Below are 15261 nucleotides of genomic sequence, written 5' to 3' on the forward strand. Positions count from 1 at the left end.
GAAAGGGAAAGAGGAGAAAAAAAATGAATGGAAGAAAAGGCTAGATTTTTCTTCCTTTCGAATCATCCCAAAAATGGAAAGAAATAAATTTAAACAAAATGTATTAGATTCTCCTTCTAAATCCTTCACATTCTTTTCTCTTTTTCTCTTAAATAAAACTCAAGAACACAACCAATTTTAAAATTCTTTACAATATTTTCCTTTCTTTCCAACAAAAAACTCAAGAACACAGGGTTAGTCTTCTAACTTATCGTGATGTTGTCACCTCTAAAGTAAAAAGCAAAAATTCTTTTTTTTTCTTTCTTTTTAATTTCTATCATAAACAAAATTTAAAGAGAATAAGATATAAACTAAATAAAACTAGTCCTTTTAAAATCAACTTCACACAAAATATAAGAAAAACAAACCATCTATATGTGTGAAGATGGTAGCAAAACAGGAGCGAGGTTTATATAATATACAAACATATATATGTATGATAATGTAGCATGGCCGTTGGATCAAGTGGTTCAATTCGCATATTTAACTCCGAAGACAAAGGTCATAAGTTTGATTATCACCCATGCAAATGTTGGGGTTCTATCATTTAGATAAAATCTGAAAGTAGTCTATGTACACCATCGGGGTTATTTAAAACGGATAGAAAACGACATTGAGTGTTATTTAATAATCTATTTACACACATGCGTACATTAGACACATATAAGCCTATAAACATTTAAAACACAAATCATTAACCCTCCCTCGAAAACATACCACAATTTTGGTTACGTCTCAATTAATGTGTTAACAATACTGAAAATCAATAATACCACTCCTTATACATAGGTCTATAGCCGAATTAAGATATTATCACTTTCTTCTTCTTTTACTTAGGAGTTCAAGTGGCCAATTATGTGACAATATGAGCTACTATCAAGCTCGAGCCCAAATTAGGGTTTTATATTGAAGTTTGGAATACCATAATAGTTACATTTGAGTTTTTAGTGGCTTAGCTTAAATAGTATTCGAGCTTTGGAACTTAAGCTTGGAGCTTTTGAAGGTTTAAAGCTCATAATGTACGTCTAGTATAAAGCATTTTGCTAAAGTATATGTGATATCCGAACTTAATCAATAATATGTATCAGTTGACTTTTTATGTTTTATCTTAACATTATACTTGAGGGAAGTGTTTGAGATTTTAAATGGATGTTATTTCTGAAAATATGACATATATTCTTAACTGACATAATGTTGAGCTTGCTAATCACGTTTAAACCATAGTCAAGTTAAACTCAAGCCTACGTGATGAATGCTTATTTATTTATCGAGTCAACTAAATTTTCTATATTTGAACTCGGGCCCAATCAAAAATCCAACCATGGTTTCATAGTTTCATACTAAGTGCCTTTTTATTGATAACCTTAGGGCCTATTTCACTTAAAGGAACTAAAGTATGTAACTGTTAGTTTTTAAAATTAAGGTTATCTTTGTATCTATTGAAAATTAGAAACTCAAGATAAAATTCCTACAAACTACATGGACCTTTATTGTAATTAAACCTAACAATATAATATACGGAGTACCTATCTAATTAGCCTACTATAGATATAGATACACACAAAGTCACAAAGTCGGAAGGAGGGTGTGGGAGTAGTTTCGTACCAAATGGTGTTGTAGAAAAATAAATTGCGTTTTCCAATGCGCACCGATGAGACCACCACCATCACTTTTGGTTTCTTGTTTCACGACTTTCACATGTGCCTCTATCTTCTAATCCTTTTTCACTAACCTCTTCTCTTTCTATGTTTTTACCTTATAATTATTTTTCACCAACTAAATACTACGACTAATTTCTTATTATTTGGTAAATGGTGAGTCCAACCTACTATTCTTCAAATTTTTGGTGGAGTAATTCCATAATTGTTCATAACAACTTAACAAGTACACATAATATGTGACGTGTTGTACATCTTTCTTAAAAAAGGAAATGATTAGTCATATTAAAAAAATAGTTTAAAATAGTTTTTAAAAATCTTAAATTATAACAAGTGTAATTCATTTTTTTTTCTTAATCTCTTCCTTTGATTTTTTTTTTCATGTGACATGATTTTGTGATTAGAAGAATTTTAGATCATTTTGTTTGAAAAATTAATCATTTTTTTTTCTAAAAAGGTGCGTCCACATTTTAGCAGTTCATATTGCTTTTAACTTCTTTTTTTTTGTTGTGCTTAAAGATTTTACTATGATTATGATGACTTGATGAGTCACAAACATGGGAGGCCCGGAAGGGTGCAAGCAAGACATCCGTCTGGGGCACAACTTTGAAGGGGCACAAAATTTTTATATATTATATTATATATGTTAAGGTTTTAGGTAAAACAACTATTAGGGTAAACAAATAAACAATATCTGTAAAAGTATAATATTATAATGTTTATTATTTTGTTAATGTATAATGTGTCAATTATATAAAAAAATTTTGCTTATATAGTTGGATTCCTTAGAGTTGGAGGCACTTTTTTTTCTCGGCTCGGACTGGGCACTTGATTTCTCAGGGCCGCCACTGATCACAAACATCAAAATGGCAATGGATGGGCTAAAGAGCACGAAGGTACCACATCAAGATAACTAGGGGTGTTCGTGGTCCGGTTTTAACTAAATCTCAAACTAAACCGACATATCCGGTTTTTACATGTATCAAACCAAACTAGACCAAGTGTATTTTCTAACCGGACCAAACCAAACCACGTAAGCCGGTCCAGTTTGGTCGGTTAGACGGTTTCTAAGACAACTAAACTTTATATATTGGAGAGACTATTCAAGTTATATATATCTCATTTAAAAGAATTGCAATAGGGTCACCATTATGCCTTCCAATTTGTTTCTATATTATATCCATTGCGAGCTTTCTTGAATGTAAACGTTCCTCCAATTATACACGACATAATGCGTAACTATAAACAAACCTCCAAATGCCAAATTAATGCTCGTTGTGATATATGTGTGTATATATATATATATATTAATACATACACGTATATTTTGGTCCGGTCCATTTTTGACGGTTTGTTATTTGCTCAAACTCTAACCGGACCAAAGTTCCCGGTTTTTCAAAACTTAAACCGTTAGACCAGACTTTAGCAACTTAATCCGACCGACCAAACCAATCTAAGTATCCCGATTTTAACGGTCTAACGGTTTAATGAACACCTCTAAAGATAACTCCTGTCTCCAATGGTGTGAAATCAAAAGCCGCTTTTGTCTTTAAAAAAACTTAATCTTATATTGTAATTTATAATTATAATTATAATTATTAACAAAGAGGATACTCTACAATTAACTAATTATTATTAAGCTAAACTTGTGTTCTAATAAAGCGTAAATGGAACTTGTAGAGTAGGAGACGTGTGCATATTTGCACCGTGTGCAACAATATTTTTGTGTCACGTTGAGCCACCGCCTCTACTCCCCAACACCAATACAAAGAATATTTGATTTATATTGTTTGTGGTCAAAGTTATTTTTTGAAGATTCATCATAATGTTGTAAACTACTCATTTAAAGTCAAAAGAGTCTCTTATTCACTACTCATTAAACATTATTTTAGTAGTTATTTGGATCATGTGTTCTTTAAAAAAAGGTTTCAAACACCATCTACATTCGTAAATGATGCATGTTAATAACAAAAACGTGAGCTTTTGTAGAAATAACTTTGCATGTATTTTTCAAATTCAGCTACAAATTCTAGATTGTTATTTATCAATGGTTAATGGAAATAAAAGTAAGAAAATCAATAAAAAGAAATGCGTTCACAATCTTGTTAATTATCACGCACATTCGAAGTCATTGGCTAATCTCATGTAAACCGCTAATGTTGGTTTAATGGTGATAAGTTCCTTCCCTCTTTCTTATAAGAATTTATTCTGTCTTGTATAAACATATGTTGTTTTTAAAAAAAATAAACAATCAGGCCATAGATAATTTTAAGAATTAACAACCGAACAACTCAAAAAGCATAATAACTGCAACAAAGACAATACTAGAAGGGAATCCATCCATGACAGATGACTAGATATCATACATATTTGCCAAAGAAAGGACAAGTGGAGGTATAATTGCAAAAGCCAAAAGCACCTAAAATTGGCAGAAAATTCATTGCCTCTTCGGCCAGAGCCTACCATTTCTTTATGGAAAACTCCATAAAAAATAACCTATTTATATTAATTTTTTATTAAAGATAACCTATTTTATTTTCGTCTATTTAAATGATCCTATTTTTAAAAAATTCCTAACAAAAAGTATCTCGTTAGTTTTTGACAGACGGAGCTCGTTAAGTGTCACGTCATCATTTTTGCTAACGTGGCACTTGACTTGACTTTGACCAGTCAAAGTCAAGTGTCACGTCAGCAAAACTGATGACGTGGCATCGATGATGTGGCACTTAACGAGTTCCGTCTGTCAAAAACTCACGAGATTACCTTGATTAGGAATTTTTTGAAAATAGGATCCTTTAAATAGACGAAAACAAAATAGGTTACCTTTATTACGAAATTCGTGTAAATAGGTTACCTTTTTATGGATTTAACCCTTTCTTGAAGCTCAAATCTTTCTATCAAAAGGTCTTTCCGGCCTAAATGTTTTCTCAATTTAACTAATTTTGAGTATTATTTTCTGTGTTTATTAAGAAATGAACTTATCAACACAGGGTTGGCAAGGAGCTCCAAACTCGACCAAAACTCTGCCAATGGATATCCAAAAATAACCTCATCTAGACAGTGAGTGTAACATATCGTCTTCGATAACAATTACTAGTAGGTTAAAAAAAAAACTTAAAAAAGAAGAAATACACTTTGAATATGTGAGAAATGTGTTAATTATATCTATATCGATAACGCAATATAAAATCGTTATAAAAGTCAAAACATGCTTAAAGATATGATAAATCATCGAAGCCACCACATTAAGTTAATACGAGGCTAGTTTTAATTAAGGGATTAGTTTCCTGGAATGTAACTATATTTGACCGAATGTTTATAGTAAGAAAAAACTAAAGTTATGTGTATTGTATGTAAGCAACTTGAAAAAATGTTTATTGTATGTAAGAAAACATACGTGACAACCATATACAGGTGTCACTTGTCAGATTGTAATTGGTTGAAATGAAATTCTTACTATAAACTAATTACATTCGGTTAAAGATAGTTACATTCCAGGAAACTTTAATTGGTCTTATCAAAATTATAGGCACATTATGTAAACGATCAACTTGAATGGATGCAATATCGTAAGACCATACCCAATTTGTTTGGTTACTTCATCGGTACTTTTTAAGAACATAGATATCGACGAGCATTTCCATTCTAAATTAATGCATGCTAAATTGTATATTAATATGATAATATAATGTGTGTTTATCTTTTCTAAAACTCTCACTTTTCTTAAGTTTCCTAGCTAGTTGCATATGTTAATAGAAAACACAATATCAATAAATAATTATGATATCAACAATGCCTCATGTACGGTTTCTTGGACTCTCAAAGATACGAACATATCAAGTTTTAATGTTCCCATATTGGGTCAATGGATGGATCATCCATTACTTTATGTCATCCGCATATTTTAATGCATTTATTACTATGCTAAGTATACACCTTACAAAATTTAATACGGCTCACTTTGTCAACTCATATTCATTTGGATCAATGCTAAGGAAATTTATTTATTTGACCACGATAAAGAAAAAGAAGAGGAAATATACTTGCAAATTTTGTTAATCACGATCTATAAGGTTATCAATTTATACTTGCAAATTTTGTTAATCACAATCTATAAGGTTATCAATTGAACAAGTATAGATATTTAGGTACTTCAAACTTGTTTTCTAATCTGAAATTTTAGTTCAGACTATTTTTCAAAATGTTTTTACAAAACACACCTTATAGCATATTAGGAGTAGTAAATTCAGTTAATGAAACTAGCACGGTACCTGCGCGATGCGGCGGTAGTTGTGATCGCGACGGTGTGATGGTTGGGCGACGGTTGGTGATGGAGCAACGTTGAGTTGTGTATATAATTAATGTAAAGGGTTAATGGACGTATTTTAAAGCATAAAGGTTTGATAGTGTAATTTAATTATTAATGTTAAGATGATAGTGTATGTGAAAGTATTTTAAGGGGTGCCAAGTAAAAATATTACATATTTTTAACATTACCAAAAATAAAAATGGCTATTATTTTTATAATATAGTATAGATAATTAAGATTACTCATTTGAAATATTAAATTTCAGGCTTCACCAATATTTATCAAATGCTTTTAATTCATCGGTTTAAAAACTTTTATTTAATGATGATAGAAGTTTGAACAAAAATTTTCTATTGGGGTTTGTTAAATACAACTCTTAGGACTGTGTTTAAGGTGTATAGATTGTTTGTACATTTACCATGAAAATCAGGGGGCAGACTTTTAATATGAAAGGTACAAGTTTTTTTATGCACATTAAATACAGCCCTAAGGGCTGTATTTAGCATTTCCCTTTTCTAACATAACACATTAATAATTATAGTTTTTTTTTTTTAAACGACATTTAAAATTTTATTAGAAAAAGCTAGTAAGAATCTAGCAAGTAAGATACACGCGAATCGATCCAACTGAAAAACAAAAATAAGGAACATAATAAGCTCCAAAGATACAAGACAATAATTAAAGTTTGCCTGATCAATGAAATTTAACTCTTTCAATAAAAATAACAATATCATCAAAATATAGTGTATGTATACAATATAATATACATTCTTTATACACGGTTCGACCAAAAATCATATATATCAACGTATAGTAGAAAGTCTATAAATCACTACTCATTGGACCACCTAAACTGATTAATTAAAATAGCCAGTTTAAAGTAATGTGGGGATTCATTCCATTTGTAACTTTTCATTTTATAAAAATGAAAGTTGTCCGCGAATATAATGAAATTTAACATATATTGTTTTAATCGGGATCGTTACAAAGTCCCCGTATTAAAAAGATTTTAAAATTTAAACCACTTAATAAGAAATTCTATCACCCACATATCTGAAGAGATTCTCATTCATTACCACAACTAGCTAATCAACCCGGGTTCAACCTGGGTTAACTGATAAACGCTTTGCAAATAAACCGAATGATACCCGGATAACTTTAAAATATATTGTCATTTTAAATTGTATAAAAAACAACTTTAAATAAGTTGAAAGTTGTAATAAATTATTATGTAAAAAACGAAACTAACCGGAAACAATAGTATTGTAATTGTGAACACACGTTAAAACACATTCAGTTGGCAAAAACAAAAACGTTATCTAGAAAGAAAAAAAAAACCATAGTTTTCAGTGTATTATAACAAAAAAAATAGGGTGATTAAAATTTACATAATAATGTGGACATTTAATAAATATCTATATTAATGATACATATTTAAGAAAATAATATTTTAAATTTTAAATAAAAAAGTATAATGATGTCATAATTAAATTAAAAGGATGTGTATTAATACAATTTTTAAAAAATCTTAATCAACCTGGATGCAATCCAAGAAGTTACAAATATATTTTGTTATAATAAATACAAAAATAAAATTTGTTATAAAATTTAGACATTGATCTTAACATTATCAAATATTGAATTCAATAATGAACAAAATATCATAACTATAAATTTGTAATTAATAAAAATTGTTATAGGTGGACATTAATTAGACTATACAAACTTCAAAGTATAATAATATTAGCACCATCATTATGTAATAATAATATAACCTACAACCTATAAAAACAAAACATAATTTACGTATTTATAACCATAAATTCAATACACCAGCGAGGTAGACTAATAGATATGTAGTTATGTATTTTAATTTCAAAATAAACTGTTACTTAGAGGTAGATATATAGAAGATATCCTTAATTTTAATTTATAAATATTTTATCAAAACTTAAGTGGAAATTCTAAACTATGATGACTAAATAAAGAAAATGTTAGATTAGAATAATTATATTTTTGTAATGTGACATTATCTTTAATTATATAGAATGTAGAGAAGAATTACAATATCACACATAAGATTTTTTTTTCTAAAAACAATCTTCCTGTATTAATAATAGAGATACGTGGATAATATATAATACCTGTGGCCATTAGACCATTAATTGATAATATCATTCCATTTGTAATTAATAAAAATTTTTACACCGAAACAAATTGAAGTTCAAAGCAACAAAAGCACTGTTTCAATTCCAAACAAAATTGAATTACCTCAATGCAATCTATTTCTTCTGGATTAATATTCAAACATGAACGGTTATTATAATCCACGCATCTTCAACATATTCATCCTTACATTTCTAGGGATGGATTACGATACGTTTTTCGAGAGTCTTGAGTCATATCTCATGCATTCGTGTAATTTAAGAGTATGGGTAAAATAGTTCGCTGTTTAAAAAAAGAAAATTAAAATTAGTATTACTAATAGTTTAATACTAAACAATTGTGAATTTGTTTTGATATAAGTGAGCCCATTTGTGTAGTTGCTTTGGTATAAGTTGCTTTAGTAAAAGCGAGCCCATTTGTGAAGTTATTTACTTATTTGTGAAGATACTTTGCTAGAAATGAGCCCATTAGTGAAGTTGCTTTGGACGTTTTAGAACTGAATGGATGAAAACGAAAAACTGAAAAAGAAAAGAAAGTGAAAACAAACACACAACGTCATCCCAAACCATATCGGTTTGTAGTGGTCCACACCGTCGTCCGCCATGATTGACAACCACAGCTTCAATGTGGTACACTCCGTTATGTTTGCTCTTTTACCATATGTCACATTTATTTCTCATTGCATCAAATGTCACGTTAACTAATTACTGGTCCACAAATAAAATTGATTTTGTTGTCTGTTACTGTGTTACCCATAAGCTGGCTCCAACTCACATGTACTAAAACTGAAGGCATAAAATCTCCTGCATATCAATTTTGGGGAATGTATTGTTCAGTAGTTTTAAGCCAGACTTCTATGTGCAGATGTGCTTATGGAATTGTACTTTGTCCCTCATTTTTAATCCTTTGGCCTTTTCAAACTTCTTCAACTCGTTCTATACTTCTATGTGTTCTGGGCACGACCAAGCACGAACCCGTGTTTTTGGCTTCTAGCGATTATAAGAACCGAATACCAGACCCAATATAGCTTGGTTATATTGGTCTTAGAATATAAAACTTTGCATCTGTTACTACTATACAAGTTATTATAGCAAATGTTGAGCTAATCTGATACAAAATAACAATAACATGGCCGGTTTTAGTTCCCATCTTCATTCTTTTCTTACAACAGTTAAACACAAACACTGAACTACAAAAACAAAATGGTGTTGCGAATGGGTTAAAAAGGCAAACTACTAAACTTACACAAATTGAATGAATGAACAACGATATCTACAGATGTAAGCTTCCTAACCATGGGTTTAATCTAAGTGCTAATTAGATGTCGTGGGGGCTCTACTGCTCTCGTAACCGCTACTGTCACCAGACTCGATGTATCTTTTTTCCATCAACCGCTCTCTACCGTTTTCCCGGTTTCCTCTGTGTTCCTGTGCAAGATATAGACGATAAAAACATTAAAATACGAAAGTTCATGAGTGAAAATGTTAATTAGGAAGTGTCTTACATCTCTAAATGGAAAATCATCAGCCTCTAGCATATGAATCACATGACCCATTTTAGGCCTCTTTTGAGCACTGGGATCCACACAGCGTAACGCCACTAATAAGGCCCGCTTCAAAGCTCTAGAAGATGGTCTTTCGGGTAATTTAGGATCTAAAACCCCTTCTGCGGTCCTATTTGTCACCATCGCTTTGAGCCAATCCACAAGATTCACCTACAGAAAGTTAAGCTTTTCTGTTTTTAGACAGTCAATTCCTTCAAAAAATGAAATAGTCAATATTACTAACCTCATCTGGAGGCCGACTATAATCTACAGGGTTTCTACCGCTAATAATCTCCATAATAAGAATCCCAAAGCTGTAAACGTCACTTCTTTCATTCAACATGCCTGTGCTAGCATATTCAGGAGCAACGTATCTAACAAGCAAAAATCAAGAATGTCAGCAACTTGTATATACTTCCAAACAATATGCTAAACGATAAAAGAAATAACTAAAGTAGACAATTGACTAACCCAAACGTTCCCATGACTCGAGTCGTGACATAGCTCTTTTCTGAGCCCAAAAGTTTGGCTAAGCCAAAGTCTGAAACTTTAGGGTGCCATTGTCTATTAAGTAAAATATTACTAGACTTAATATCACGGTGAACCACTTTGGGCTCGAGTCCTTCGTGTAGATAAGTCAACCTACAAGTTTCCATGAATGTAAAAATCACGAAGACAATTCATATTATAAAAAGAATAATTCAAATTTTGGATTCTACAAGTACCCTTTAGCCGTTCCAAGTATAATGTTCATACGGATCTCCCATGTAAGAGGACTAGTTGGTCCAACATCCCCGTGAAGCCATTGTTCTAAGTTTCCATTGTTTACATACTCATAAACAAGTATCCTAAACACAATAATCAAATTATATAAGAAAGCAGCACAAATTCAAAGTCAAGTCACTGAGATGACAGTAATACAGATTAGCATAGCCAGATACCCAGCTCAATTAACCCATATGTATAGACGGACTTTAGGGTCGTTCACTGTTTTATACATCATTAACTCATTGCATTTTACTCTACTCATAGGGCATTAGTAGTACAGGGAATTAATCATTTAACACTAAAATGATAAATATACCTTTGAGCTCCTTCAGCACAATATCCAAGCAGCCTCACTAGATTCTTGTGACGAACACGCCCTATCGCTTCGACTTCAACCTTAAACTCTCTCTCGGCTTGTCCTCTATCAAAAGATTTCATAAACAACAACTTAACTCATTTCCCATTTATAGTTTATCAACATTATAAACCCCAATTACTTCCCTAAACTCCTAAAGCCAAAATACACTCAATTTCCTTAACCTTAACTACTCAAAAAGTAACAAATAAATATATCTCAACAAATATACATTATGCATACAAACAAAACATATATATTTGGCAACCAACCAAAGTTTATGAGCAAGTTAATGATAGTATTATACACACATGCAAAAGAATCTAACCTGTTATTAAGCAAATTCTTAACAGCAACCATTGTATTATCAGTCAACACACCAGAATAAACAATTCCATATCCTCCTTCACCAATCACATTCTCATCTGAAAATCCATTTGTTGCAACCTCAAGTTCTCTCAAAGTATACCAATGTCCCCAACCCAAATGCGAAACTTCGGGTTGAACCGAAACAACTGAAGACTGTTCACCCGACCCACTTCCATAACTTGACCCGCCACCATAACCCGGATAAGCAATCCGGTTCGCTTTAAGTTTTCCGATCTCAATCTGGATCTTTTCATACCCATTTAAATTACTAGCATCAGTTTCACCTGCATGGGGTGTTACTATAGCTAAAGATTCCGAATCTGTTACTGGGTTTTCTGCCTGGTACTGAATCTTGTCGGGTGGGTTGGTTTGTTGGGTTTCGGGTCGGGTCAACCCGACCGGGTTTGACTGGATTTCGTCGGTGGTGTGTGAAATAATGGTGGGTTTTTGAGGTGAAGGTTTGGGCTTTTTTAAATATTTGTTTCTTTTGGTGAAATAAAGGGAAAGTAACAAGATGATAATAACAATGGTGGCACCAAGGCAAATTCCAAGAACAACCCAGAATCTTAGACCGAAGATTGAGGTCTTACTTGAAAGTTTGTCTTTTAAAAAACCAGACATTTTTGTTTTTGTTTGTGTTTGAGCTAAAGAGTTGAAGTTTTTTATTATCAGTGAAAAAAAAAAAGGATAAAAGTGTATTTAAGAAAGAAGAAGAAAAGGACAGAAATGAGTGGGGACAAAATTTATCAATGATGAGATGAAAAAATCTACTACTATTTGTGATTAAAGTATTTGTATTCGAAATTATTTAATGTTGCGTAGTATCATTTTAAATACTGATATTTACATTGGATCTAAACATGATTATTAAACTTACATGTATATTTATTATTTTTCTTCATATTCTGCTTTGACAAAAAAAATATTCTTTTCAACAAATAGGATTCTTTAGTCTATGGAAATTAAATAATTCGATTCTTATTCTCTCTACAAGATGGCTAGTAATTCATTTAGAAACAAACTTTTTTAAATATGAGATAAAAATAAGATTGTTCTTAATTTTCTTGAAAAATAAGATTAAATACAGTTGGTATTTTTTTTGTTTTGGCAATTAGCTATCGACCTGCTTTTTTCATGAGACTCTTTGGAGTTTTGCTTTATAGGCATTGAAATGCTTAAGTATATTGACATGTGACTACTTTATTCATGTTACATTATTTGTTTTTTCTCTTCACAATTTTCAACTTGATAAAGATATACTTTCAAAGAAGAGTGATAAAATTTTTTAATGTATACTTACATGTCAAATGTAATTTATTTTTATTTTTTTTATCTACTCTTACTCTTTGATAATATCAAAGGGTCATAATTATATTTAGAAGAACTTTTTAAAAAGTTTTATCAAAAGATTAAAAAAATAAAGTAGAATCGTCATTACTAGAAAAAAGAAAAACTAAGTTTGTAATCATTTGTTAAAGGGTTTTGTTCTAACTAGTGCCTTATATGCATTTTTATAAAGTATGATGATTCCCTAAGTTAAAATTAATTTGAGAAGTCAAAGTTAAAAAAAATTTAACCTTTAGATGAAAATCAAAGGTTAAGATTTAAAGTTAATTTTTTAATTTTGACTTTTGATTTTAATTTAAGGGTTAAAATTTCTCCAACTTAAGTAGTCAAATTGAAAAACTTTATCCTCACCCTTAATAAAATGGTTAATGAAGTTATACATTTTTATAAGAACTACAAAAAATCATGTTAAAATTGAAAAGTTCTGACTAATTTAGTGTTCATTAATTAAAAGTATAAGTATAAAAGAAAATGGAAAATACTAAATACAGCCCTAAGGGCTATTAAATGGCTGTATTAACTTGCATAAAACAACTTGTACCTTCTATATTAAAAGTTCATCCCCTGATTTTCATGATAAATGTACAAATAATTTATGTACCTTAAACACAGCCTTAAGGGCTGTATTTAGCAAACCCCAAAGAAAATTAGGATTAAATAAGAACTAAATAGAGGGAATATTTTGATGATTAAAATCTTAAAAAATGGGTAGTTTTCTATACTACTTAAAAAAGTTTTTTTTTTTTAAGCTTTTATGTTTTTAAAAGACCTATAATACTTTTACTTTTTAAATACCCTTAATTAAATAACTTACTAAATATATCTCTCAACTCTTGATAAAACTACACTACTGGTTTTATATCAATTACCTTTATACCGCGCCGCCACCACCACCAATCGCCACCGATACCACACCGCTACTACCACCACGGCTACCATCGTTCTCTCCTCATCGCGTGGGATGTCGTCTAGTTTTTATAAACTAGTATAGAAACACAAGTAACCACATAACAAAGGAAATGAAACCCAACAAAGTCCAACATTCGTCATGTAAACATGCCAAACTTATTAGTTCTGTACTTCTCCATGCTCAAATGAACTCGGAGTTGGCACAATGAGATTTATCTAATATGTCTAGGATTGTAAGACCACCATAAATTCAAAGAATCATCACCGTTGTAGAAAATAACTTTTCCCAACCAAAACCAATCTGCTTTAAAAAGTGACTAACTCCTTTTCCTTCGACATATGTGTACTTTCATACTCAAGCGCACCTGTTATTTCCTTAGTGAGAAGTGATAGTAGAATGCAGTTAGAAGTGCATTTAAATGATTAAAGAACTATGGATTAATTAAAGACTGAAACCATTGACAAAACGTCAATATTCTTATAAAACTCAATAATAATTCAAGTGGCTTACAATGAAGAACTTACAATATATAAATAAAAAGCAGCCTAAACAAATTAGGAAACATAACAAAAATAAAGTCTAAAAAAAATATAAAAATAAATTATTTGATTATTTTCCAAGAAAGCAGGTACCTTCCCTTTACCATGGGTTGCCGGGTTGGACCGTTAATTCTCCAGCAGAATTGTCCCAGCCCAATAGGCCTATCCTTGCATCAATGATCATTTGTTGAGAAATTCAAATTTTATAATTTGAAAGTACATTATAATATACGAGTATATATTAAAAACAAAATATCAAAAAACGTGTAAAGAATAGTATATTTTTCATTTTTTTATTTTTACCACATAAGTTTCAATATTTACATTTTTAACACTAAACTATAACACTTTTTAGTAAACTTTTTGTTCTATTTATTTTCACCACATAAGTTTCAATCTTTACACTTTTAGCACTAAACTATAATACTTTTAAGTAATAGTATACTTTTTATTATTTTTACTTTCATCACAGAAGTTTCAATCTTTACACTTTTAGCACTAAACTATAATACTTTTTAGTAAACTTTTTAGCGCGTAAAGAATAGTATATTTTTTTATTTTTTTTATTTTCACCACATAAGTTTCAATCTTTACATTTTTAGCACTAAACTATAATACTTTTTAGTAAACTTTTTGTTCTATTTATTTTCACCACAAAACTTTCAATCTTTACACTTTTAGCACTAAACTATAATATTTTTTAGTAATAGTATACTTTTTATTCTTTTTACTTTCACCACAGAAGTTTCAATCTTTACACTTTTAACACTAAACTATAATAGTACATTTTAATAAACTTTTTATTCTTTTTATTTTCAACACAAAACTTTCAATCTTTACACTTTTAGCACTAACTTACAATATTTTTTAGTAAACTTTGTATTCTTTTTATTTTCACCACAATAATTTAACTCTTTACACTTTTAGCACTAAATTTTCATAGTTTTTAATTTTCTTTTATTTTAAGGTACGGGAAAGCGTGTATAGAATAGTATCCTTTTTTTTATTTTTTATTTTCACCACAATAGTTTCACTCTTTACACTTTTAAAACAAAACTTTTATAATTCTTAGTAAACTTTTTAATCTTTTTATTTTCACCACAATATCTTAACTACTTACACTTTTAACACTAAATTTTTCTACTTTTTGATAATCTTTTATTTTAACTACAACATTTTAACCTCTTATACTTTAGTAACAAACTTTATAACACATATATTAGAAAAAAATGTATGGGAAGACTTGTAAAAAATAATA

At 30.2% G+C, this 15261-nt stretch overlaps 1 protein-coding gene across 1 annotated transcript; it reads right to left on the reverse strand.

The window, feature by feature from the left end:
* Positions 1 to 9283: 9283 nt before the first annotated feature.
* On the reverse strand, positions 9284 to 11864 carry LOC122587121 (probable serine/threonine-protein kinase At1g01540). The gene is made up of 7 exons (XM_043759205.1): positions 11167 to 11864; positions 10800 to 10904; positions 10441 to 10563; positions 10187 to 10357; positions 9960 to 10089; positions 9677 to 9886; positions 9284 to 9599 (listed from the first exon to the last, which is right to left on the reverse strand). Exons 1-7 carry the CDS (start codon positions 11826 to 11828, stop codon positions 9486 to 9488), a joined length of 1515 nt encoding a protein of 504 aa, XP_043615140.1. The 5' UTR covers positions 11829 to 11864; the 3' UTR covers positions 9284 to 9485.
* Between the last annotated feature and the right edge of the window lie 3397 nt (positions 11865 to 15261).

This window comes from Erigeron canadensis, chromosome 2 (assembly GCF_010389155.1).
Source record: "Erigeron canadensis isolate Cc75 chromosome 2, C_canadensis_v1, whole genome shotgun sequence".
Lineage (NCBI taxonomy): Eukaryota > Viridiplantae > Streptophyta > Magnoliopsida > Asterales > Asteraceae > Erigeron > Erigeron canadensis.

Bases quoted from the DNA above. Each gene is read 5' to 3' on its own strand.
- LOC122587121 (XM_043759205.1), bottom strand. From the start codon at position 11,828: ATGTCTGGTTTTTTAAAAGACAAACTTTCAAGTAAGACCTCAATCTTC. The intron at 10,358-10,440 runs GTACTTGTAGAA...GGAAACTTGTAG, and splicing joins ATACTTGGAACGGCTAAAGG to GTTGACTTATCTACACGAAG. The intron at 9,887-9,959 runs GTTAGTAATATT...AACTTTCTGTAG, and splicing joins ATAGTCGGCCTCCAGATGAG to GTGAATCTTGTGGATTGGCT.